Source organism: Oncorhynchus mykiss, chromosome 10 (genome assembly GCF_057628025.1).
Source record: "Oncorhynchus mykiss isolate SJ-2025 chromosome 10, ASM5762802v1, whole genome shotgun sequence".
Taxonomy (NCBI): Eukaryota; Metazoa; Chordata; class Actinopteri; order Salmoniformes; family Salmonidae; genus Oncorhynchus; species Oncorhynchus mykiss.
This window is the reverse complement of record NC_143031.1, coordinates 20,539,298-20,567,130: the sequence shown is the minus strand read 5'-3', so window position 1 is coordinate 20,567,130 and position 27,833 is coordinate 20,539,298. Positions and strand designations below refer to the sequence as shown.

General features: G+C 43.4%; 1 protein-coding gene across 16 annotated transcripts; it reads right to left on the bottom strand.

Moving 5' to 3' along the window:
* Nucleotides 1-148: 148 nt before the first annotated feature.
* Nucleotides 149-26,465, bottom strand: LOC110533471 (cullin-5). 16 transcript variants are annotated; one of them, XM_090186101.1, is made up of 20 exons: nt 26,406-26,458; nt 24,618-24,727; nt 24,084-24,183; nt 22,984-23,134; nt 21,723-21,899; nt 17,395-17,536; nt 16,829-16,974; nt 16,129-16,209; nt 14,588-14,729; nt 12,501-12,631; nt 8,003-8,110; nt 7,783-7,847; nt 7,395-7,527; nt 5,766-5,897; nt 5,561-5,693; nt 4,855-5,030; nt 4,600-4,761; nt 2,372-2,490; nt 2,061-2,184; nt 149-1,848 (listed from the first exon to the last, which is right to left on the bottom strand). In XM_090186101.1, the coding sequence occupies exons 4-20, from the start codon at nt 23,107-23,109 to the stop codon at nt 1,654-1,656; spliced, it is 2,292 nt and encodes a 763-aa protein (XP_090042227.1). In that variant the 5' UTR covers nt 23,110-23,134; nt 24,084-24,183; nt 24,618-24,727; nt 26,406-26,458; the 3' UTR covers nt 149-1,653. The 16 variants fall into 16 exon arrangements, with proteins under 16 accessions (XP_090042227.1, XP_090042230.1, XP_090042232.1 ...); XM_090186104.1 differs by having other exon boundaries at nt 5,570-5,693; XM_090186106.1 differs by having other exon boundaries at nt 14,636-14,729.
* Between the last annotated feature and the right edge of the window lie 1,368 nt (nt 26,466-27,833).

Sequence of the window (27,833 nt, the reverse complement as noted above, 5' to 3'; positions counted from 1 at the left end):
CGGAGATTCAGCACCACCCAAATGGACAGCGGTGGAATTGGAATTAGTCAGTGCCACACAGCAACAATGGACAGTGGCTAGCATATGCCAGAAAGTTTATCCTGCTTTGGGAAGTAGCCCAGGATCGAATAACAAAGTTCATACAACGTTTTATAATAAGGTGCTGTTTATTTCATAATCTCATTATTAACATCTTTATGTACACTCCTTTAACTCTGTATTGTAGTAGTTACCATCAGAGCCATGTATAAAGATACAGTTATATATAAACAGATCTTTATATATGGTTCTGGCTATTACCTAGCTCTGGTCCAGGGTGTTTACGTGCGACTTGCTAATGCCGTGCAAGTTCAGCATCAGTGAGCCGTACTTAAACGCTCTGGACCAGAGCTAGTTATTACCATATAATACACACGACCCCTCTTCCCCCAGAGGCTTAGCTCAGGCAGCCTGCAGAGATGAGGGGTAAAGATCCGGAAAAGGTGACATTGGCCTAATTCTAAACCGACCGCTAACAGCTATGCTTAAACTCTTCCTGTAGATCCGAAGAGATTGAATATGAGCGACCACCAATATGGTGATTACTCCACCTTGCTTTCCGATAGAGCTCCATCAAGTCTATCGTGTGCACTTATCAGATGTTGTCAGAATTTGAAAGACAAGTTCCCATGGGTAGAATGCTTATGGTCGATTTGGAACTGGGAACTAATAGCCCACAGTCCGTCTCTTTTGGGAAAACAGTTTCTGAAATATAACATACTGTTGAGAAGATTTCCCCGACACAGGATAAGCCTCGTTCTGGACTAAAGTGCACTTTCAATGGAGATAATCTATTGAGAAATATTTTTTAAACCCAGGACTAGTCTTAGTCTGGGCCCGGGAAACCAACCCTGAATGTCCAAGAACGGCGTCACATATGTGACAGCAGAGAGTAATTGTCTTTAGTGCTTTGTTTGTCACCACCAGTGGCCACAAAAAACATGGCCGACAGCTTGGCTCAGACAGCTGCCAGGGGACACAACTCGTTCTGTTGAAGAGGTCCGGTGAATAGTGTTGGCCTGGCTCAAAACTAGGACTTTAGATATGGAGGGAAACGGAGCTTCTTCTAACGCTTTTCCTATTTCTTGCCATGTCGTTAGAGATACCCAACACCAACCAATGTTACTCCAATTGTGGTGGGGTGTTCATGGATGGGGTGGGAGAGGGGGCGTGGTCTGCGGGGTGGTTTGACAGGGAGGAGGACGCATTGCAACAGACCTTTCACAACCACCAACCATGTCCCGTCTACAGACTAGGAAATGCCTTCTAGCCAAAAACGACAACTGAAAACTCAGTGGGTGTCGACTCCCGCTGAGAAGCTCAAACTCATTTTCTTTCTTACCCTTTAATTTCCCCACACAAACTCCTCCTTTTAAACATTTCTGTAACGCTGTCATAAATCAAGTCTGCATTTCCCCATGCAACAGATCATTTGTTTATTAAAGGGAGGTTAGCCTGGAAATATTCTATTGTCCATCAGGCTTGAACCCTCACGAACCAAAGATATTTTTTCCCAATGAGGGTCGGGCCTAAAAATATTCTATTGTCCATCAGGCCTGATGAAGAACCCCCAAAGTCACACGTTGTCACCACAATTAAACGTTGTCAACGCCGCTACGCCATGTAGAGGAAGGTGTTGAGATCAGTCTCGTCACGCTTGATGTACTTGTGCTCGATGAGCCACTCCATCTGCTCCTTGATCATCTTCTTCTGGGGTAGGAACATGTTCTTGAGGATCTCCACCAGCTCCGTCTGCAGCTGGGCATTGGTGATCCTCTTCCTCATCTTCATGATCTGGATGATGGCCTCCTGAAAAGGGAGTGACAAGGGAGAGAGAGTGAATTTCAACTGAATTTAACCCTCCTTGCCTCCTCTAAATGCATTGGAGAAGAGCAAGGGGCGAAACCTCAGATCTTCTGCCCCAATGTGCGTTGAGAAGAAGACGAGGAGGGAGGACGTCAGAAATCCCCAAATTCTTATTTGCAATGATGACCTGTCAATAGGAAGCCCTTATATAGTACCTGTGTTCTCAATATCCTGAGCTGGACAATTCCCTCGTTCTCCTCCTCCCTCATTCGCTCCGTGGTGAGCTGAAGCCGGCCAATCAGGTTGATCTTCCCCCTCTTTTGGACCTTGGAGTTTTTTCTGGACACAGACACACTATTTAGAGCTGGAACTAGTGTCATTTTTGTGCCATGTACAAAATACATGACAACCTCCAACTTCAACCTGCAAGATAAGTAAAGCCAGCCCAAAGAGTAATCTCTGACATGGCGGTGGAAAGCCTGGTTGCAAACCCCAGCCTGTCACACATAGATTAGCCAACACTTACATTAGTGAGAACTCCTGGTTGACGTAGAAGAGTGTGCCCTCTGCAAAGTCTTTGGGCGAGCCCACCACGGGGTCGTAGAACAACACCTGCCGCTTTAGCTTGGGGAACGCTACCAGGGACTGGAGGAAAAGGAAAGAGAAATAGAAAGAGGTAAGGAGGAGAGACTAGTCAGTACACTTAAATGTGTAATAAAAAAATAAAAACAAATTAGCTGTGAGGAGTTTAGGAGGTTGAGACATAGCAGTTAACAGTCGATGAAAAATGCTTTTAAAAAGTACTAATTGTTATGGTCATATGGAATCTGCAGAGGAGCTTCAGGGTGTGTTTGTTGAATATGGGAAACCTCTAGGTGCCTTAAGCAAAGAATTAGTGTACATAAGGCATAATGATGAATATTACCCTGTTGCCTGCCACTTCAATACATGTTCACATGGTCTCCTCTTTACATTTTCAGGGTATTGAAATATTGAAAAGTTTAACCTTCACCCAGAGGGAACACTGAGAAAAAGCTGTACCAAAGGGAACTCTTTTGGATTTATATGCTTGGCACTTCACATCCATCAGGGCTTAATGAGGATTTAGACATGAGGGTCATGCTCTAATACGTTTCGTTTGAGGCTTCTCCTGGTATTAACACCTATTAAGTGTTTATGCATTATGTAAACATTTTATTGAAAAAAAATGTAAATATATATATATATATACTAAAACAATAAAATGTCTCCTGGTGTTTGATTTTGTACACAGGTGTTGCTCATCATGTCTGATTGCATTGACACACGTTGCCTATGTGTTGCCTCTGTCATTGTGTTTATTTCTGCTCTGATGGTCTGACGACCAAAAGCTCAATACACTACATGACCAAAGGTATGTGGACACCTGCTTGTCAAACATCTCATTCCAAAATCATGGGCATTAATATGGAGTTGGTCTCCCCTTTACTGCTAAAAACAGCCTCTACTCTTCTGGGAAGGCTTTCCACTAGATGTTCTTACATTTCTGCGGGGACTTGCTTCCATTCAGCCACAAGAGCATTAGTGACGTCAGGCACTGATGTTGAGCGATTAGGCCTGGCTCGCAGTCGGCGTTCCAATTCATCCCAAAGGTGTTCGATGGGGTTGAGGTCAGGGCTATGTGCAGGCCAGTCAAGTTCTTCCACACCGGTCGACAAAACAATTCTGTATGGACCTCGCTTTGTTCACAGGGGCATTGTCATGCTGAAGAAACAGGAAAGGGCCTTCCCCAAACTGTTGCCGCAAAGTTGGAAGCACAGAATCATCTAGAACGTCATTGTATGCTGTAGCATTAAGATTTCCCTTCACCGGAATTAAGGGGCCTAGCCCGAACCATGAAAAACAGCCCCAGGCCATTAGTCCTCCTCCACCAAACCTTACAGTTGGCCCTATGGATTAAGGCAGGTAGCGTTCTCCTGGTATCCACCAAACCCAGATTCGTCCGTCAGACTGCCAGATGGTGAAGCGTGATTCATCACTCCAGAGAATGCGTTTTCACAGCTCCAGAGACCAATGGCGGCGAGCTTCACACCACTCTAGCCAACGCTTGGCATTGCGCATGGTGATCTTAGGCTTGTGTGCAGCTACTCGGTCATGGAAACCCATTTTATGAAGCTCCCGACGAGCAGTTATTGTGCTGACTTTGCTTCCAGAGGCAGTTTGGAACTCAGTAGTGCGGTCAAATGAGGATAGACGATATGCGCTTCAGCACTCTGCGGTCCCGTTCTGTGAGATTGTGTGGCCTACCACTTTGCGGCTGAGCTTTTGTTGCTCCTACACGTTTCCACTTCGCAATAACAACACTTACAGTTGACCGGGCAGCTCTAGCAGGGCAAAAGGGGTGTGGCAGAAATAGCCAAATCCACTAATCTGAAGGGGTGTCCACATACTTTTGTGTATATAGAGTACATTTTAAATTGTGCATTGATCCTGAGTGTGCGGAGATTCCTTTTTCCTTTAGTGCTTGTTACATGTCAAATCAATAAAACTCTGTGGTTAGCAGAAGTTTTTTTCTAGTAACTTTCCCAGGTATTCCAGCAAACCTAGTTGGAAGATTGCAGGAATCAAGCAGGAATATGCAACAAGTATGGAATTATTTAACTAAGATTTCGGGAAAACATGGTAATTTTGGGAATGTTAGAGGAATCTTGCATCCTTAATCCTTGCGAAAGCTAACCCTTTGACCTCTATCTATTCATTGACACCGTGCCTTACCCATAGGGTGCGTCGGAGCTCAGCGTCAGGCAGCTCCGTGGCCAGCTTGAGGTTCTCAAAGCTGATCCTCTCCCGGGGCCTCTGGTTCCAGGCAAAAAGCACTGCCAGCTGGAAGGTGGTCACCTCCAGGTCGTACTGTCCCACCTCGTTCTTAAAGGTGATCTGGATAGAATTACACAGAGAACATAGAATGAAATATAGGATCTCTAGGGTCTGGACAGAGAGGAGGGTGCCTGCTACATGCTCTACACTCACAATGCCATTGGACATGAGGTGGTGCCAGTGCAGTTTCCTGCCGCTGTGGTTCTTCTTGTAGAAGTCCTCCACCTCGGGGATGAGATCCTCCAGTTCAGTGGGCAGTGACACAAACACCTTCTCTGAGCTTCGAGACCACGCCCCGGCATTCAGGATCTTGATGTTGACAGAGTCCGCTGCACAAGAGGGGTAGGAAGGGGGAGAAAGGAAATACACCTGAGTTCAAATCCATTATGTCTAATATATACACCATAGAGATATATAATATACTAGTATAACAACAATAATTGTTTTAAACAATATATTTGTTTCTAGAATGAAACAACTAAGATGGCCGTCATTTTTTGGCAAATTGCTAAAAAGTGTATGTCCATTCTAGTTTCCTGTTTCATTCTATAATATACACTTTCAAGTACTTGAGCTGTGCTTTTTTCTGGTACAACGGAGTCAGTGGAATAGTCCCAAAAGTGCAAACTCAAAGCAGAATTCCAAACAGGACTGTATCAATAGCATGTGTATTACTTTTCACTAGGTCTAATCCAGCCACCTACACCAAACACCCAAACATACAGGTACACGGGTTCGATTCCAGCTAGGGCCAGCAATACGAACATTTATGCATTCACCGCTGTAAGTTGTTTTGGATAAAAGTGTCTGCTAAATGGCATATATATTATATTAGGTAAATTATATTAGGTACAGCTACCTGGTTTACCTGATAGGGCCAGCTTGTTGTGTTTGTGACACTCTTTGAAGTTCTGGTTGAGATCATCGGACACCTTGATGTCCTGGAACATCCGGGCCAGCTTATTCACGTAGTCCGCGGGCATGCCTACCTCCTGTAAGCAAGGTTAGAGGTAATTGGAGAAGTGGTGTAATTGTAGCTAGTCAATCACACACACAGGTCATACCCTGAGCCACTCCACCATGTTCTCCTCGATTTCGCTGTCGGCGGAGATGTCCAGGATGAGGCGTCGCGTCAGATGGGCTTTGTGGTAGCGCATGAACACGTCTTTGTTCTGCACGTACTTCAACACCAGCAACTGCAGGATAACACACACACACACACACACAGAACACCACTGTGCAATCAGGGTATTCATTACTGCACACCGTAGCAAAATGTTTTGCAACAGAAAACAAGTGTTTTTTTATTGGACAAGTTTAAGTAGTCCCTCCCTGTTTCAGTCCATTTTCTTCTGTTTGGGGTCTAATGAACACGACCCAGCTAAGATTGTCCCGTCCAAAGAACAAACGTTTAAGTGTTTGCAGAACTGAAAAAAGCGGATAGGTGAAGCAACATGATCGACACTCTCCTCAACCTAAGGCCAGATATACACTGATTTTTTGTCCAAAAATGGAGACAAATGTTTTTTTTAATGGGAGTCATCTGTTGCTGCATGAATGACAAGGGATGATGTTTGTCTGACAAAAAAAAACATATGGTCAGTTCTCTCACAGATAAAGTCACCTGAAAAACATGGTCAGTTCTCTCACAGATAAAGTCACCTGAAAAACATATGGTCAGTTCTCTCACAGATAAAGTCACCTGAAAAACATATGGTCAGTTCTCTCACAGATAAAGTCACCTGAAATTGTTGACTTTAGATGTACTTTTGACAAACAAAAACAGACAATGATGTACGTCATAAAGCGCCTTCGGAATGTATTCAGACCCCTTGACTTGACACATTTTGTACCATTACAGCCTTATTCTAAAAAGTGATTTGGAAAGGCACACACCTGTCTATATAAAAAGTGCATGTCAGAGCAAAAACCAAGCCATGAGGTCGAAGGAATTGTCCGTAGAGCTCCGAGACAGGATTGTTTCAAGGCACTGATCTGCCAAAGGGCACCTAAAGACTCTCACACCATGAGAAACAAGATTCTCTGGTCTGATGAAAACAAGATTGAATTATTTGGCCTGAATGCCAAGCATCATGTCTGGAAGAAACCTGGCACCATCCCTACGGTGAAACATGGTGGTGGCAGCATCATGCTGTGGGGATGTTTTTTAGCGGCAGGGACTGGGAGACTAGTCAGGATCAAGGCAAAGATGAACGGAGCAAAGTACAGAGAGATCCTTGATGAAGTCCTGAGCGCTCTGGAACAGGTTCTCAGACTGGGCCGAAAGTTCACCTTCCAACAGGACAATGACCTTAAGCACACAGCAAAGACAACGCAGGAGTGGCTTCGCGACAAGTCTCTGAATGTCCTTGAGTGGCCCAGTCAGAGCCCGGACTTGAACCCGGTCAAACATCTCTGTAGAAACCTGAAAATAGCTGTGCAGCAACTCACCCCATCCAACCTGACAGAGCTTGAGAGAATCTGCAGAGAAGAATGTGAGAAACTCCCCAAATACAGATTTCGTACATTCTAGAATAAGGCTGTAACGTAACATAATGTTAAGGAGTCTGAATATTTTCCGAAGGAAGTGTACAATGTAATCTGTGTTAATGCATCCAAGTGTTGCTGTAGCCATATGGAAAGCTTGCATATCATTACACACACACACACACACACTCCTCCCATCCACGTACCACTTCCTTGAGCTTGGCCTCAATCTCCTCGGAGGTGAGTTTCTTGCTGAGCGGGGTTTTCCTCAGCAGCATATCACAGTAGTTGGCCAGCAGTTCTGGACACTTTGACTCCGGCTGGGTCTTCAGACCCACCCTGACAGACAGACAGCACAGAGGAAGTAGAGCAGTGTTGTAAACACACACGTTCACTCATTAACTAATGAAGCAATTAACAATTCAGAAGTATACTTTTTTATTTAAGTTGTGCAAAAACTAAAAGATCACCCAGCCGCAGTTTTATCAAGTGCAACGTCACTAAAACTGTGGGACCATTCAACTGTGTGCAGGAATCCATCTTTAATTCAGTGAAGAAATGAAGGCATACAGTAGGACACAGAGCGTCTCTTACCCTTTCTGCTTCAGCGGGAGTTCTAATTTAAAAATGGTAGCGTCGTTCACAACTGCTTTGTAAGCCTGAAGAAAAAAAACATTGGTTAGGTTATGCAGTGACAACCACGTGCATATTCTGTGCATATATTACTATTACCTGACAACGTTGTGTCAATGTTTGACAAATGTTGACAGAACATTGGGCTTCATTGGTAATGTTGGACAAATGTTGTGCTGACCTTGTCCCTGGCAGTGAGGAAGCGAGGGTCATCCTGAAAGGCATCCTTCACCAGTTTACTGAAGCTGTTGAACAGGGTAAGGAGCTGCTCCACGTACTTCTCAGAGTCCTAAACACACACACACACACACACACACACAGACAGAGATTATACCTTCTTTCAGTAAATACAATACAAAAGTAATATACAGAGAAGGCAAAGATTACAAAATATAATTACAAAAAAATATCCTAAAGATCAATGTATCAAAATAAAATACTTTTGCAAGTACCCCCTTAACCTCAACAATATTCTCTGTAACAAAAGAGATTTATTTGCGGTTTTATGTGGTTGTTTATCTACTTAAAGTTAAAATGTACTGACTAAGTCGCTCTGGATGCTAAATGACCAAAATGCTAATGTAAAAATGAACACCTGCAAAGCATGCTAGGTATTATTCTAATGAGTTTCACCCCCAAACAAGACCTTATTTGAAGAAAAAAATGGAATGACTGTAGAGATGGGAAACGATGGATCAAAATATATCTTGTTATAAAATACCCGAAAGAATGTATTAAAATAAAATACTGTTGTCAAAATACATTTCTATATATAAATATATATTTTCAAAATACATTTCAAGTAGGCAGTAGTCCAGGCCAGTGACATACAAATGACATAATACTCAAAAGTAATTGATATACGCATTTGAAATAAGTGCAACGAAAATAATGCCCATTTGCCTTCGGAAAGTATTCAGACCCCTTGACGTTTTCCACAATGTTACGTTACAGCCTAATTTATACAGCCTAATCTCTGGAGGGACTTGAAAATAGCTGTGCAGCAATGCTCCCCATCCAACCTGACAGAGCTTGAGAGAATCTGCAGCGAAGAATGGGAGGAACTCCCCAAATACAGGTGTACCAAGCTTGTAGCGTCAAACCCAAGAAGACGAGGCTGTAATCGCTGCCAAAGGTGCTTCAACAAAGTACTGAGTAAAGGGTCTGAACACTTACGTAAATGTGAGAGAGATTTTATAATTATCTATCTATCTATCTATCTATCTATCTATCTATATATATATACACACATACATACATACATACATATAGACGAAGTATATACGTTTACATACACATTAAAACTATTCAACCACTCCACACATTTCTTGTTAACAAACTATAGTTTTGGCAAGTCGGTTAGGACATCTATTTTGTGCATGACAAGCAATTTTTCCAATAATTGTTTACAGACAGATTATTTCACTATATCACAACTCCAGTGGGTCAGAAGTTAACTGTGCACTTAAAACAGCTTGGAAAATTCCAGAAAATGTCATGGCTTTAGAACCTTCTGACAGGCTTGTTGACATCATTTGAGTCAATTGGAGGTGTATCTGAGGATGTATTGTGGAAGGCCTACCTTCAAACTCAGTGCCTCTTTGCTTGACATCATGGGGACATCATGGGAAAATCTAATAAAAATTAGCCAAGACCTCAGAAAATAAATTGTAGACCTCTACAAGTCTGGTTCATCCTTGGGAGCAATATCCAAATGCCTGGAAGGTACCACGTTCATCTGTACAAACAATAGTATGCAAGTGTAAACACCATGGGACCACTCAGCCGTCACACTGCTCAGGAAGGAGACATGTTCTGTCTCCTAGAGATGAACGTACTTTGGTGCAAAAAGTGCAAATCAATCCCAGAACAACAGCAAAGGACCTTGTGAAGATGCTGGGGGAAACAGGTACAAAAGTATCTATATCCACAGTAAAACGAGTCCTGTACAGTCACAACCTGAAAGGCTGCTCAGCAAGGAAGAAGCCACTGCTCCAAAACCGCCATCAAGAAGGCAGACTACGGTTTGCAACTGCACATGGGGATAAAGATCATACTTTTAGGAGAAAATTCCTCTGGTCTGATGAAACAAAAATATAACTGTTTGGCCATAATGACCATCGTTATGTTTGGAGAAAAATGGGGAGGCTTGCAAGCCAAAGAACACCACCCAACTGTGAAGCAAGGGGGTGGAAGCATTATATTGCGGGGGTGCTTTTCTGCAGGAGGGACTGGTGCACTTCACAAAATAGATGGCATCATGAGGAGGAAAATTATTTGGATATATTGAAGCAACATCAAGACATCAGTCAGGAAATTAAAGCTTGGTTGCAAATGGGTCTTCGAAATGGACAATGACCCCAAGCATACTTCCAAAGTTGTGGCAAAATGGCTTAATGACAACAAAGTCAAGGTATTGGAGTGGCCATCACAAAGCCCTGACCTCAATCTCATAGAAATATTGTGGGCAGATCTGAAAAAGCATATCCGAGCAAGGAGGCCTACAAACCTGACTCAGTTACACCAGCTCTGTCAGGAGGAATGGGCCAAAATTCACCCAACCTATTGTGGGAAGCTTCTGGAAGGCTACCCAAAACATTTGACCCAAGTTAACAATTTAAAAGCCAAATGCTACCAACTAGTAATTGAGTGTATGTGAACGTTTGACCCACTGGGAATGTGATGAAAGAAATAAAAATCCCTCACTTTTATTATTCTGAAATGTTACATTCTTAAAATAAAGTGGTGATCCTAACTGACCTAAGACCTAAGTTTAATTGTATGTAAACTTTCGACTTTAACTGTGCGTGTATGTATGCATGCATGCATCCATGCATGGATGTATGTATATATAATATTTTAAATATACATTTGCAAACATTTCTATTTTTGCTTTGTCATTATGGGGTATTGTGTGTACAGTCGTGGCCAAAAGTTGAGATGGACAAATATTAATTTTCACAAAGTCTGCTGCCTCAGTTTGTATGATGGCAATTTGCATATACTCCAGAATGTTATGAAGAGTGATCAGATAATTGCAATTAACTGCAAAGTCCCTCTTTGCCATGCAAATGAACTGAATCCCCCAAAAACATTTCCACTCCATTTCAGCCCTGCTACAAAAAGGACCAGCTGACATCATGTCAGTGATTCTCTCGTTAACACAGGTGTGAGTGTTGACGAGGACAAGGCACGAGATTACTCTGTCATGCTGATTGAGTTCGAATAACAGACTGGAAGCTTCAAAATGAGGGTGGTGCTTGGAATCATTGTTCTTCCTCTGTCAACCATGGTTACCTGCAAGGAAACATGTGCCGTCATCAGTGCTTTGCACAAAAAGGGCTTCACAGGCAAGGATATTGCTGCCAGTAAGATTGCACCTAAATCAACCATTTATCGGATCATCAAGAACTTCAAGGAGAGCGGTTCAATTGTTCTGAAGAAGGCTTCAGGGCGCCCAAGAAAGTGCAGCAAGCGCCAGGACCGTCTCCTAAAGTTGATTCAACTGCGGGATCGGGTCACCACCAGTACAGAGCATGCTCAGGAATGGCAGCAGGCAGAAGTGAGTGCATCTGCACGCACAGTGAGGCAAAGACATTTGGAGGATGGCCTGGTGTCAAGAAGGGCAGCAAAGAAGCCACTTCTCTCCAGGAAAAACATCAGGGACAGACTGATATTCTGCAAAAGGTACAGGGATTGGACTGCTGAGGACTGGGGTAAAGTCATTTTCTCTGATGAATCCCCTTTCCGATTGTTTGGGGCATCCGGAAAAAAGCTTGTTCGAAGAAGACAAGGTGAGCGCTATCATCAGTCCTGTGTCATGCCAACAGTAAAGCATCCTGAGACCATTCATGTGTGGGGTTGCTTCTCAGCCAAGGGAGTGGGCTCACTCACAATTTTGCCTAAGAACACAGCCATGAATAAAGAATGGTACCAACACATCCTCCGAGAGCAACTTCTCCCAACCATCCAGGAAAATTTTGGTGACGAACAATGCCTTTTCCAGCATGATGGAGCACCTTTCCATAAGGCAAAGGTGATAACTAAGTGGCTTGGGGAACAAAACATAGATATTTTGGGTCTATGACCAGGAAACTACCCAGACCTTAATCCTGTTGAGAATTTGTGGCCAATCCTCAAGAGGCGGGTGGACAAACAAAAACCCACACGTTCTGACAAACTCCAAGCATTGAATATACAAGAATGGGCTGCCATCAGTCAGGATGTGGCCCAGAAGTTAATTGACAGCATGCCAGGGCGGATTGCAGAGGTCTTGAAAAAGAAGGATCAACACCGCAAATATTGACTCTTTGCATCAACTTCATGTAAATGTCAATAAAAGCCTTTGACACTTATGAAATGCTTGTAATTATACTTCAGTATTCCATAGTAACATCTGACAAAATATCTAAGACACTGAAGCAGCAAACTTTGTGGAAATTAATATTTGTGTCATTCCCAAAACTTTTGGCCACGACTGTAGATTGATGAGGGGAAAAAAACAATATAATTTTAGAATAAGCCTGTAACGTAACAAAACGTGGAAAGGTCAAGGGGTCTGAATACTTTCCAAAGGCACTGTATGTATTTTATATTTCTGTTAGTATAACATGTCTGTGTGTGTGTGAGCATGACCGTATGTGTGTGTGCTTGGGCGTGTGTGTGTGTATAGCACTCACCGAGGTGATGGTCTCGGCGGAGGCCATCATGTCGGCCAGCCCAGCAGACATGATGTGGTCCTCTAGGTCATTCAGCATGGGTTCGATGCCACTAGGCACCTTGTCCATCAAAGAGAACATGAGGTGGAGCTCTAGGAGGCGGAGAACTACAATCAAACACTGTCCAAAGTAAGCTACAGTCTATAGATTCTATACTGTACAAAAACATAAGCGCAAAATGTAAAGTGTTGGTCCCATGTTTCATGAGCTGAAATAAAAGATACCAGAAATTTTCCATCTGCACAAAAAGCTTATTTCTCTCAAATTTTGGGTACCAATTTGTTTACATCCCTGTTAGTAAACATTTCTCCTTCGCCATGATAATCAAGCCACCTGACGTGTGGCATATCAAGAAGCTGATTAAACAGCATGATTATTACACAGGTGCACCTTTTGCTGGGAACAATAGTAGGCCACTAAAAAGGTGCAGTTAGTGCAATTGGCATGCTGACTGCAGGAATGTCCACCAGAGCTGTTGCCAGAGAATTAATGTTAGTTCCTCTACCATAAGCCGCCTCCAACGCAGACCACATGTAACCATGCCAGCCCAGGACCTCCACATCAGGCTTCTTCACCTGCGAGACCAGCCACCCATACAGCTGATGAAACTGTGCATTTGCAAATCAAATCATTTCTGTCAGAAAACGTCTCAGGGAAGCTCATCTGCATGCTTGTCGTCCTCACTAGGGTCTTGACCAGACTGCAGTTTGGCGTTGTAAACGACTTCAGTGGGCAAATGCTCACCTTCGATGGCCACTGGCACATTGGAGAAGTGTGCTCATTATGGATGAATCCCGGGTTCAATTGTGCTGGGCAGATGGCAGACAGCGTGTATGGCGTTGTGTGGGCGAGTGGTGTGCTGATGTCAACGTTGTGATCAGAGTGCCCCACTGTGGCGGTGGGGTTATGGTATGGACAGGCATAAGCTACGGACAATGACCATAATTGCATTTTACCTATGGCAATTTGAATACACAGGAGGTACGGTGACAAGAACCTGAGGCCCATTGTCGTGTCATTCATCCGCTGCCATCACTTCATGTTTCAGCATGATAATGTACGACGCAATGTTGCAAGGATCTGTACACTATTCCTGGAAGGTGAAAATGTCCCAGTTCTTCCATGGCCTGCATATTCACCAGACATGTCAACCATTGAGCATGTTGGGGATGCTCTGGATCGACGTGCACGACTGTGTTCCAGTTCCCGCCAATATCCAGCAACTTCGCACAGCCATTGAAGAGGAGTGGGACAACATTACATTAACTCTATGTAAGGAGATGTTTCGCGCTGGTGGTTACACCAGATACTGACTGGTTTTCTGATCCACGCCCCTACCTTTGTTTATTTCTAAGGTATCTGTGGCCAACAGATGCATATCGGTGAAATCCGTAGATTATGGCCTAATGGATTTATGACAATTGACTGACTTCCTTATATGAACCGTACTTCAGTAAAATCTTTGAACAAAAATATAAATGCAACAATTTCAGTCTCGTTTTCTACTTCTAGATTATAGTAAATAAATAGAACAAGGGGTATGCAGCAGAGCTTGGGGCCCGTATGTAAATACATCTTTAGGGGTTGGTTTCCGTTCAATTGATTGAGTCTCCATTGAACATGCTTTTTAATCAAGGACAAGGCTTAATCTGTTCCTGGAAATCAGCTCTAGAAGTTCTAAACATCACAGTGGTGGTATACTGCCAGGGTTAGAAAGCTACATTCAGATTTTACTGCTAAACATCACAGTGGTGGTATACTGCCAGGGTTAGAAAGCTACATTCAGATTTTACTGCTAAACATCATAAAACTGACATGTTCTACAAAGACACATTGGTTAATACTGACACACATATAGGTAGACTATTGGTTACACACACACAGTACAAGGTGGGTTTGTGGTCACACACTGATGTTTGGGGGGTAATGTTGACAACATGTTGACTGACACACAGAATGGGCAAAGACAGAGGTTGGTTGGTTGATGTGGACAAATTGAAATAGGAAGTGAAGTGGAAGACTGCAAGGTTATTTCCTGGTTTGCAAACCTGTGCTGGCAGAGCCTTTGGTGCCAGGAGCACTCCGGCCGTACTCACTCTCTGTCTCATTTTGCTTGATCATGCCTGGACACTCGGCCAAGATGGTCTCCTTAAAGGACGTCACCAGGGCGTTCACGCAACACTCCATCAGCTGAGGAGGAAAACAGAAAAACCATGGTCGCGCATATCACCAATAATATCATTTAAAAAAAAAAAGATTTATAAATAACTTTTTATATCAGCATTTGTCACAAAGTCGTTTAACATAAGGAATTATTACACTGCCATTTTTAAAGCCATGCCCTCCTCCGTTCTTGACTTTTCCTAAATAAGTCTATAACACGGTCATTGTTAGAATCATAACATTACAAACATAATTATATGTTAGGAAGGAATGTCAATTTAATGGTTGACCCCCCCCCCCCCCCCGACAGCAGGGCCTGCTCCTGACGGTTGATGGTGCGGTGCCCAGTTGACAATAACCCCGACAATTGCATAAAAACTGAACCTAAACTATCCCAAAACTAATTGAACACCTATAACAGATGAAATAAATTAAGTAAAGTATGACGGGGGAGAAAGGGGGAGTTGAAGAGCGAGGGGAAGCGAACAATGCATAATTATGTAATCCCCAATTGAGAATGAAGAACAGAGCGGACCAATCTATTGTACTGGTATATTCTAATTATGTACCCTTTATCAGTCTACCGAATCCAAGCAGTCTCATCCGTCTACTCTGGCCTACTTGGAGAACAGAGTGAGAAAGTGTGTAATTTCTGAATGGATGCACATACTGCGTTAGAGTTGCTACAAGATCTGAATAAAAATGACTCGTGATGGGGGAAGAAATATATTATGACATCTCTGATGATTATTCTTCTGATTCTGAGCCTCAACCTACACCGCTGAGGACTAAGCGCAAAAAGCAGAGGAATGTGAACACTGAGCAGGTGCCCGTTCAACCACCAAATGAAAACGGTGAGAGAGGAAGGGACGGCACCGCTTGGATAGAAAAAGCCGGTGACATTGCTAAGGGCCGATTATCAGCACAAAATGTCATCACAGAAAGCAAACCCTACATCTCAAGCAAAAAACATCAGCAGCAACACACTCACCAGCTTTCATTGTTTATGTGACGTGGACATCCTCCAACTGACGCCATTGCATGAAGACACACACCATGTAAGCACGAATTTACAATAATTGACTATTTTCAACTGCTGTCCTATCGACACATTCATTTTATTGCGTTTGTGGTGACTTTCACTATTTATGAAGCACACTTGGCGCTTATGGTAATGTTGAGGCTACTGATGTTTTTATAATTTGACCATGCGCCTTGGTGGTTGGGGTATTTTTTTGTTATAAAAGCAGTAAAAACTGTAGAAACAGAAACAGTGAAATTGTTACAGCAGCACCTCAGTTTCAAAGGTTTTGTGTTCTAATGAACATTGCCCTGCTCTGAACGGGAGGGCTCCCCTGCTTTATATACAGACCTTTCTACAGCCCATAATAGTCACACAGAAGTGGTGGCGATATAGAATACTCACTGCTTGTACAGAGTTACATTCCCGTCTCGTCTCCAAGTAGCGCAGCGCCCGTTTCTCCTCCTCTCTCAACTTGGCGTCTGCCTGTTAGAACACACGTTGGTTTCACCTCAGATGGATAGCCCAGCTTACAGACAAACAGGTTTTCCAGACATCTCACATTTCCTGCTTATTCTCATTTCTGGAAAACCTGGGATTTTGGGAATGGTACCAGAATTTTACAGCCTACTGAGAAATCACAAAGAACCTGCTGAACCGTATTTGTCTCATACAGATCGTTTTCGATTTCCTTCCACCACTGTCATCACTGAATTCCAAATCAAACCTCAGGCACTATAGATCTGAAAGGAGTAGATAGGTTTAAACAGTGTGGTCATTGCTTCAAATTGCCTTCCAATTGGCTGTTTGGGATTTGCGCCATATGGCTTACACCTATGCAATTGTTTCAAATCTACATGAGCACCTGAGGGGTATGGACTAGGCTTGTCCATTTGGAATTCAAATTATAACTTATCGTGTGATTATGTTGACAGAGGAGAGCAGTTGTCATGGAGACAGCGGATCCTTTAGGGTGGCAAAATTCCAGTAGCTTTATAAAAACTGCCAAGTTTCCCAAAAATTCAGGAATCCACCAGTTCTGGAAAATCTAGGAATTTTCAAAACGTTATAGGAATTGTACAACCCTAATCCTGGTAATACGCACATATTTCATGTAGTTCTGAACTCCGTTCTGCTGCAGGTAGGAGGGGGCCTGTGTTCTGTAGAACCTCTCGGTGGAGTCCATGTAGGCCTTCTCAAAGTTCTCTCTGTAAATCTGCAACTTGTCATCCGTGTTTGAGCACAGGTTCACTGCAGAGGGAAGACAGGGAGGTCCCCAGGGGCCAAGTTTATCAGCACGCAATGTTTTGCAATAGTAAACAAAAATTTGCATTTCTTATTGGATGAGTCCAATTAGTCCCTTCCGGTTTCAGTACGTTTTCTTCCATTTGGTGTGTTATGAACACTACCCAGGAGGATTATAGATATCTTTGTGGAGGGGGGTTAAGAGTTCATTTCTCTCGTTCACGCTAACTTGTAGTAGCTCACATTTTCACGTACATCCCACATCAATGTCATTGGGGGCGTCACACCAATATCGACATTAAATATCTATCCAATTTGGCACCATGATTTGGTAAATCATCCGTTGGTATTGTATACATACACCACAGTCGTGTTCATTAGGCACCTTTCTATCCCAGCTAAAGGAGACAGTATTGTTTTGCTCACCATAAGACTCCCTGACACCAATGACCAGCTGAGAGTCGAAGGCCTCCCCCAGGCGCTCGGCATGCACCAGCTTCATGGCGCTGTCCTGGAGCCTATTCTTGATGTTGGAGAAGATGGACTCGTTCCACGTGTCCAGCATGAGCTGAGGACACAGAATATTATTAGAACATGGCTTTATTGTTAAATATATACACTACCGTTCAAAAGTTTGGGGTCAGTTAGAAATTAAGGCTATTCCATGCGAGAAACATGCAACAATTTCAAAGGTTTTACTGATTTACAGTGCATATAAGAAAATCAGTCAATTGAAATAAAATCACAAGGTCCTAATCTATGGATTTCACATGACTGGGAATACAGATATGCATCGGTTGGTCACAGCTTCCTTTAAAAAAATATATTAATAAGTATCAGAAAAACAGTCTGTGTGACCCCCATTTGCCTCATGCAGCACGACACATATCCACATAGAGTTGATCAGGCTGTTGATTGTGGCCTGTGGAATGTTGCCCCACTACTCTTCAATGGCTGTGTGAAGTTGCTGGATATTGGCAGGAACTGGAATACGCTGTTGTACACGTCGATCCAGAGCATCCCAAACATGCTCAGTGGGTGACATGTTTGGTGAGTATGCAGGCCATGGACAAACTGGGACATTTTCATTTTGTACAGATCCTTGCAACATGATCATGCTGAATCATGAGGTGATGGCAGTGGATGAACGGCATGACAATGGGCCTCAGGATCTTGTCACTATCTCTGCATTCAAATTGACATCGATAAAATGCAATTGTGTTTGTTGCCCGGTACAGTTGAAACCGGGATTCATCCATGAAGAGCAGACTTCTCCAGTGTGCCAGTGGCTATCAAAGGTGAGCATTTGCCCACTGAAGTCTGTTACTATGCCGAACTGCAGTCAGGTCAAGACCCTGGCGAGGAAGACGAGCACGCAGATAAGCTTCAGTGAGACGGTTTGACAGTTTGTGTAGAATTTCTTTGGTTGTGAAAACCCATAATTTCACCAGCTGTCCGGGTAGCTGGTCTCAGACATTCCCGGAGGTGAAGAAGCCGGATATAGAGGTCCTGGGCTGGCATGCTTACACGTGGTCTGTGGTTGGGAGGCCGGTTGGTCGTAATGACAATTTCTCTTAAACGACTTTGGAGGTGGTTAATGGTAGCTTATTGTGCTGTGTGACTAAACTGCACATTTTAGTGTCCTTTTCAAATAAAATAAAATTGTATTGGTCACATACACATATTTAGCTAATGTTATTGCGGGTGTAGCGAAATGCTTGTGTTCCTAGCTCCAACAGTACAGTAGTATCTAACGATTCACAACAATACACACAAATCTAAAAGTAAAATAATGGAATTAAGAAATATAAATATTAAGTCAAGCAATGTCGGCATGGCATTGAATAAAATACAGAAGAATAGAATGGCCTTGAGATAGATGCTGTTTTTCAGTCTCTCGGTCCCCGCTTTGATGCACCTGTACCGACCTCGCCTTCTGACGATAGGAGGGTTAACAGGCCGTGGCTCGGATGGCTGATGTCCTTGATGATCTTATGGCCTTCCTGTGACATTGGGTGTTGTAGGTAGTTTGCCCCCGGTGATTTGTTTCCCAGATCACACCACCCTCTGGTGAGCACTGCGGTTGCGGGGGGTGCAGTTGCCGTACCAGGCAGTGCTACAGCCCGACAGGATGCTCTCATCTGTAAAAGTTGTGCATCTGTAAAAGTTTGTGAGGGTTTAGGGGCCAAGCCAAATGTATTCAGCCTCCTGAGGTTGAAACAGTGTGGGTGGACCATTTCAGTTTGCTGGTGATGTGTACGCCGAGGAACTTGAAGCTTTCCACCTTCTCCACTGCGGTCCCGTCGATGTGGAGAGGTGCGTGCTCCACCTGCTGTTTCCTGAAGTCCACGATCATCTCCTTTGTTTTGTTCTTACATAGGTATTCCTCTTGTCCAGATGTGATTGGGCAGTGTGCAGAGCGATGACATCGTTTGTGGATATATTGGGGCCGTAAGCAAATTGAAGTGGGTCTAGGGTGTCAGGTAAGGTAGATGTGATATGATCCTTAACTAGCCCCTTAAAGCACTTCATGATGAAAGAAGTGAGTGCTATGGGGTGATGGTAACTGAACTAAATTACTTTTGTTTTCTTAGTTACATTTGAAGCAAGTGGGGACAGCAGACGGGGATAGGGAGAGTTGAATATGTCTGTAAACACTCCAGCCAGCTGGTCTGTGCATGCTCTGAGGATGCGGCTAGGGATGCCGTCTGGGCCGGGAGCCTTGTGAGGGTTAACACGCTTAAATATCTTACTCACGTCGGCCTCAGAGAAGGAGCGTCGGTGGCACTGTGTTATCCTTAAAGAGGGTGAAGGTGTTTAGCTTGTCCGGAAGCAAGACGTGACTGGTTTTCCCTTTGTAATCCATGATTATTTCTAGACCCTGCCATTGAATAGTAACTCCACTTTGTCTCTGTACTGACGTTTTGCCTGTTTGATTGCCTTATGAAGGGAATAACTACACTGTCTATTCGGCCATATTCCCAGACACTTTGTCATGGTTAAATGCAGTGACTCGCACTCAGTTTTGCGCGTATGCTGCCATCTATCCACGGTTTCTGGTTTGGGTAGGTTTGAATAGTCACAGTGGGTACAACATCTCCTATACACTTCCTGATGAACTCAGTCACCGTATCCGTGTATTGGATGTTATTCTCAGAGGCTACCCAGAATGTATCCCAGTCGCATGATCAAAACAATCTTGGCATTTCGAAAAGTTGAATAGCAGTGATTCAATGTTTTTCCAGCGAGTACTACAGTCAATGTGGTGTTAGAACTTCGGTAGCGTTTCCTCAAATTTGCTTTGTTATTTGAGGAAAACATTACCAAAGTTCTACCAACACATTGACTGTAGTACTCGCGCTGGAAAAACATTGGACCACTGCTGTCCAACTTTTCTAAATGTCTACAAGGCTGCCCTGCCCTCCCGTCGGCAAATCTGACCACAACTCCATTTTGCTCCTCCCATCACGACTCAATCAGCTTCTTGATATGCCACACCTGTCAGGTGGATGGATTATCTCGGCAAAGGAGAAATGCTCAGTAACTGGGATGTAAACCAATTTGTGCCCAACATTTGAGAGAAATATGCTTTTGTGTATGGAAAATATCTGGGATATTTTATTTCAGCTCATGAAACATGGGACCAACACTTTACATGTTGCATTTATATTTTGGTTTTATCTAGTGCCTTGCTTAAGGGCACAATGACAGGAGATGGCATGGATATCACAACAACCCTCCGGTAGCCAGCTGACACCCCAACATATTGTCCCTCAATCTCAGGACTTGAACCGACAACCCTCCGGATGCTACCTTCTAGGCCCGTTACCAACCCACAGCCACAAGGTAGCAGAAGGGACAGTGAAATGAGATGCATGGACACATGAGCAGGGACAGACTGAATTTACAGGCAGTATAATTTTCTCATATCAACCAGAAATTCTCTTATATCAATGTAAATGACTTTTATCTCCCTCACCAACTTCAAACATCTGCTATCTGAGCAGCTAACCGAGCGCTGCAGCTGTACATAGTCTATCGGTAAACAGCCCACCCATTTTTACCTACCTCATACCCATACTGTTTTTATTTATTTACTTTTCTGCTCTTTTGCACACCAATATCTCTACCTGTACATGACCATCTGATCATTTATCACTCCAGTGTTGTTAATCTGCAAAATTGTAATTATTCGCCTACCTCCTCATGCCTTTTGCACACAATGTATATAGACTCCCCTTTTTTTCTACTGTGTTACTGACTTGTTAATTGTTTACTCCATGTGTAACTCTGTGTTATCTGTTCACACTGCTATGCTTTATCTTGGCCAGGTCGCAGTTGTAAATGAGAACTTGTTCTCAACTAGCCTACCTGGTTAAATAAAGGTGTTCTCAACTAGCCTACCTGGTTAAATAAAGGTGTTCTCAACTAGCCTACCTGGTTAAATAAAGGTGTTCTCAACTAGCCTACCTAGTTAAATAAAGGTGTTCTCAACTAGCCTACCTGGTTAAATAAAGGTGTTCTCAACTAGCCTACCTGGTTAAATAAAGGTGTTCTCAACTAGCCTACCTGGTTAAATAAAGGTGTTCTCAACTAGCCTACCTGGTTAAATAAAGGTGTTCTCAACTAGCCTACCTGGTTAAATAAAGGTGTTCTCAACTAGCCTACCTGGTTAAATAAAGGTGAAATAAAAAAATAAAAAATACAACCAAATACTGCGGCTGCCCCTCACAACCCCCTCCCCCCCTCCTCACCTTCCGTACGATGCTGTCCTCTACGTTAGACTTCTTGTTGCAGCCCTGTTTGCCCATGAGCGTAATCTCCAGCTGGCAGAAGGGTTTGGGCAGGATGTCACACTGAGTGAAGAACTTCCTCCACTCAACGATGTAGGCATTCAGCAGCGCCGTGTCATCCTGGTGGCTCAACACCCGCTGTGGGGGAGAGAGCAGGGCACTTATGGACTTTATGGCATTGGAAAAACTGGGGGTAATAGACGGTCTGCTTGGTTACTCAACATGTTGCAGGGGGAGAGAACAACTGAGTGCAGTGTTATAGACATTATGCGATAGGCTAGTAGAGTGCTTGGTTACGCAGTAGCCGACTGGCACAGATAGCTTGCTTCCAAGCTATCGCTAAGGTGTCAGCATGCATTATTTCGGCTGGCGGCTAGCCGAAGTTGGCTAGGCAAACCAAACAAGTGTGCTCGCATACTCCCTTAAAAGACATTTGCTTGAAAAACAAGAAAAAAAGCACAATAGTACTGTTTGTCCATTTTGAAACACCGTTGCCAGTATACACTTCCTCAAAATAGAATGAATCTAAGATAACTTAATAAATCAGTCATTCACTTTGATGTTTTTGCAGAGGATCTCAGTCATGCAAAATGTACATCTAACTATGATGTTTGGTATAGTATTTTTCAATGAAAAAATGTGCTTGAAAATGAGTCGTCTCTTGTTTGATGACAAAGACTTTATTGAAGCATCCCTACTGTTGACCAATAACCGACAAAGGACGCCTTTGGCTCCGAACTTTGGCTTGCCTCCAGGAAAAATGTGCCCCCGAACAGCCCCCCCAAAAAACTCAACGAAGTCCAAAACTAACAAATATTTCACAAAATGTTGTCATAATATATGTACGAACTCTACAGAACTGTTTCGGCTGGGAAGCGTGTGGATGCCTTTAGTAGTACTCAGTGAGGGAATAAATAGCAGTCATTTCAATGCTAGCAGGACTTAGCAGGCCTTAGCAGACAAAGCGTCAATACAGGACTAAGATTGAATCCTACTGCACCGGCTCTGACACTCGTTGGATGTGGTAGGGCTTGCAAACTATTCCAGACTACAAAGGGAAAACCAGCCGCGATCTGCCCTGTGACACAAGCCTACCAGAAGAGCTAAAAGCATTTTATGCTCACTTCGAGGCAAGCAACACTGAAGCATGCAAGAGAGCACCAACTGTTCAAGGACGACTGTGCGATCAAAAACTCTCCCTGACCGAGTATGTAATACCTACATGTTTCAAGCAGACCACCATAGTCCCTGTGCCCAAGAAAGCGAAGGTGAGTACTGCCACGTAGCATTTGGACCCACTCCAATTCGCATACCGCCCCAACAGATCCACAGATGACGCAATCTCCATCGCACTCCACACTGTCCTTTCCCACCTGGACAAAAGGAACACCTATGTGAGAATGCTGTTCATTGACTACAGCTAAGCGTTCAACACCATAGTGCCCACAAAGCTCACCACTAAGCTAAGGACCCTGGGACTAAACATATTTTGCAACTGGGTCCTGGACTGATCCTCAACACTGGGGCCCCTTAGGGGTGCGTGCTTAGTCCCCTCCTGTACTCCCTGTTCACCCACAACTGCGTGGCCAAACACGACTCCAACACCATCATTAAGTTTGCTGACAACACATCAGTGGTAGGCCTGATCACCGACAACGATGAGACAGTTTATGGGGAGGAGGTCCCTATAGGCTGGTCAGAGACCTGTCAGAGAGGTCAGAAACCTAGCAGTGTGGTGCCAGGACAACAATCTCTACCTCAATGTGAGCAAGACAAAGGAGCTGATCGTGGATTACAGGAAAAGGAGGGCCGAACAGGGCCCCATTAACATCGACAGGCAGGGGAGCGGGTCGAGAGTTTCAAGTTCCGCAGGAGATTGAAAATATTTGGCAGGGGTCCCCAGATACCCAAAAAGTTTTACAATAGCACCCTTGAGAGCATCCTGACCGGTTGCATCATCGCCTGGTATGGCAACTGCTCGGCATCCGACCGTAAGGCGCTACAGAAGGTAGTGTGTACGGGCGAGTACATCACCGGGGCCAAGCTTCCCGCAATCCAGGACCTCTATACTAGGCGGTGTCAGAGGAAAGCCCAACATTTTTTCAAAGACAAGTCACAGACTGTCATAGACTGTTCTCTCTGCTACCGCATGGCAAGCTGTACTGGAGTGCCAAGTCTAGGTCCAAAAGGCTACTTAACAGCTTCTACCCCAAGCCATAAGACTGCTGAACAATTAATCAAATGGCCACCAAACTTTTTACATTGAACCCCCCTTTGTTGTATTCGGAGCATGTGACAAATAAAATGTGATTTGATACATACTGCTTGTGCTTGCTTGATGAAGTCTAGGATGTCCTCTTTCAGTGCCTGGTGAATCTTGGCCGGCCCCTTGTCATCCCATAGGCATACTGCATGGACATCTCTATGGAAACCAAGAGATCAGATGCAGGTATTGGAGGAGATCAATCAATTAATCCATTTGTTGGTCTTTAACAGCTCAGACAGGCGTTAATGTGAAATGCCTGTTAAACAGAATGGCAGCCTTTTCTCGAGAAATCAAGTCCAGACTGTATCACAACCGGCCGTGATTGGGAGTCCCATAGGGCGGCGCACAATTGGCCCAGCATCGTCCGGGTTAGGCTGCCATTGTAACTTAGAATTTGTTCTTAACCGACTTACCTAATGAAATAAAAGGTTAAATAAATCAAATGTATTCACTAAGAACCAAATGGAATAGGCCAAAACAGGGAGGGAATGCCTTGACGTGTCTAATAAGAAACACTGGTTTTCAATGTGTGCACACTAATGAATACAACCTCAGTATGACAGAGCACATGGACGAGTGGCCATACTCACGAGAAGAGGTCGAACCACTGCTGTTTGGTGACTGACTCTTGGCGGAGCAGCTTGAGGACGATGGGACGCATCAAGTCCCACTTGTCCTCGAACTGGAGGGAGCCTTTGTTCTTGGTGAGAATGAGAAGGGTAGAAGTGTCACCTCTGGTTATAGCAGTTATGACAACATCAGGGGTGAACCTCAAATGTATTTACTTGATTCCTCGCATCCTCTCTCCTTGCCGCCTTCTCAAAACACATTTTAGCAGAGGAACCTCAGCTCTTCTGCTCCAATGTGATTTGAAAAGGAGATGAGAAGGGAGGATACGGGAAATCATGGATATACAATTGATATTCATCCCAGTGGTTGTTGAATGTTTAGGAACTAGGCAGTAGGCCCATTTGAACATTAGCAGGAACACAACAGCAGTAAACAAGCCTGGTGATGGTTAATTTCTCCAATATCATAGGACAGGCTGATTGAGGCCCATTAGTAGAAAACAGGCTTGCTTGTGCTGGATAGTTTCTATCCATAACAACCCAGGTGCTTCAATCCTGTAACATCTGTTTTTGTCTATTGCCAGCCAGCTTACCTGTGAGGGAGTGTTATGTGTAGTGATACAATAACAATACAGTGAGTATACAGACATGACTAGCTATAGGATCGTTCCAATTGATTTCAAGCAACTTTTGGTCGCACCCCTTTTTTTTTTTTTTACTTTCCATACATGTTTGCCCATGGTAGAAGTGGTCAGAAAGTGACTTACTGGACCTGAATGACAACATTCAGGAGATAGTGGTGCTCAAAGTTGACCCATTTTGCATACTCCACCATACCATTACACATCCTTTGTCTTTATCACTGGAAAATAATAATGGTTGAGTTTGATATCATTTAAAAGTTTGCAATCAGGGTTTTACGATTTCTTAATGTTCCCCAATGCTGGAACTGGAGCCTGAGTGAAACAGTTTGGGAAGCCCTGGATTAAGGCAGCCCCTCACACCTCTCTGATTCAGAGGGGTTGGGTTAAATGCAGATGACACATTTTGGTTGAATAGATTCAGTTGTGCATCTGACTAGGTATCCCGATATCCCTAATGGGAGTTTGAATCTCAGCTTCCTGGGCATTAGAGAGGAGACACGTCATAAGCGTAGTCAACGTGGACGTCTCTTGTGGTGCTTTCAAGAAGACTGGGAACTAGGGAAAAAACAAGGTCAAATCAAGACGTCAGTAATCTTCAGAGTTTACGACTTGGAATTCCGAGTTGGACGACCTTTGAAATGGCTTTTGCACCGTTGGAGTTGTTTTTTTCCGAGTTTCCAGTTGTCTTGAACGCGGCATAAAGTACAGATACTGGGGCATCTTCTAACCAGCCATCTAACGTTATTGTTATACCGGCTGCCTAACTACTGTTAGCAAGCTAACTTAGTGTGTTTCATGAAAAAGGCAATCGATCGTTGGTGAGGTTAGCTAGCAACTCAGTGAACGACAGTCATGCCAAGTTAAATGATCATGCTTTCTTAGCCAGTTAGTTGGCTGGTTAACCAGTTAGCTAACGTATGTGTACTAGCCACTTAACTGGCACAGCTAGCTAGCACCAGGCTAACGTTATTAACGCCAGTGACTTGGAGGAGTAAATAGCTGTCCTTTCAAAGCTTGCAAGACAAACAGGACTTCATATCACCTACCTATATTGCAAGACCATCTTCAGGCATGGGCGCTTAACAATGTACAGTAATATATCATTGACTACGCAACAAAGACTGATTAAATGTAATCAAAAGTATTGAATTGCGGTGCCTGTTACCTTTAGCAAATTAGACGTCGCCATGTTCCCTGAATTTAGTTCCTCGAACAATCTCGCGAGATTTACAGGGTTGTAGTTGCCAATGGGTTTTTAACAAATCTGGGGAAACGGTTTATCATGATCATATTCCTGGTTTCGTATTATTTAACCAAAACAACATTTTGAAATAGCCTACTCATGGCTTAGGTCTACTTATGAAAAAACTGTCACCCAAAACTGTGAAACACTGGAAACTAATATAAACTATTGTGTTCAGTAGCTAGGTTTCCCTCCAGTTTGTGACAGATTTTCATGCGAATATTCTAAAATGAACATAAAACAGTATGCGCATTTTCCCACCAGAGATGTGTTTCCAAAACTTTTCGCTGTGCATGATGTCATAGCGCACATACAAATAACTTATACCGTTAAATGTTGATGTACCAAATGAAAAATATAGGTTAAATAGGTTTCCATCGCATTTTCAACTCTAATGATGGTTTGGGGGTGCACCGTCGCAAAAAAAAAGCAAATATGCAAATATGTCCAATCTGATCTCGGCGCATGCGCTCTAGCCAACAGCTCACAGCTACAGTGCGGGTAGGCTAACTACATTATGAGATTATTATGGATAGGAGCGATACCAATTTGTGTTTGTCAATTGGTAGGCAAGAATCGATCATCATGTCACCAGAATAAGACCCTCGATATTTATTGGAAAGGAACATCAAGTTCATCACCTTCATCACAAATATATATATTTTTTTTTGGGGGGGGGGGCGTTGCCTGTTTTGCATGTTACTTTTGCATTAATACGTGTCACATATCAGTTTGCACACATATCAGTTTGTTAAAAATATATATAATATTTAACATGGTCCAGTTTTAGTTTTCTTGAGAAAGGCAGCTCCAAAATGCAGGTGTTTCAGCCTAGCTCACGGCTTTCTGTGGTGGTGGGGCCAGCAATAAATAGGAGCATTGCGCCGTGATTGGCTCAGTGTTCTGTCACTCACGGGGACACTACGTCATAGCCAAATGTATGTCCTTAGTAAGGGTAGTTTCACCAACAAGCTTTACTGGCCTGGAAAATATGTTTCCTGCACAATTTTTCCCCTCAAAAAGCTCTTTTGTGGAATAATTCAGACATAACTGTAAGGAATAAGTCATTGTTCTACCCCAGCTGACATGAGAGGAATATTGACTTTGTTCTTGATATTTTTTCGACAACAAGGGTAATATTCTCACATATGAACAATTTATAACATTGAAAGAGCTTCCAATACCTTTCAGAGAGTTTATTTCTGTGATCAAAGCCGTTCCCAGTGGTCTAACTACACTTGTGAAAAGTCATCTTAATTTTGGGAATGATCACAAAGTTTATCCAGAACTCAGATTGGAAGGCGTGGGCTTACTTGAGAAATCTTGTTGTAATAAATATATAAGACAAAT

Excerpts from the sequence above, each read along its gene's own strand:
- LOC110533471 (XM_021617709.3), bottom strand. The coding sequence starts at position 26,429 with ATGGCGACGTCTAATTTGCTAAAG. Across the intron at positions 24,184-24,617 it reads CAGTGGTTCGACCTCTTCTC|AGATGTCCATGCAGTATGCC; the intron begins GTGAGTATGGCC and ends TGGTTTCCATAG. Across the intron at positions 21,900-24,083 it reads TCATCAAGCAAGCACAAGCA|CGGGTGTTGAGCCACCAGGA; the intron begins GTATGTATCAAA and ends TCTCCCCCACAG.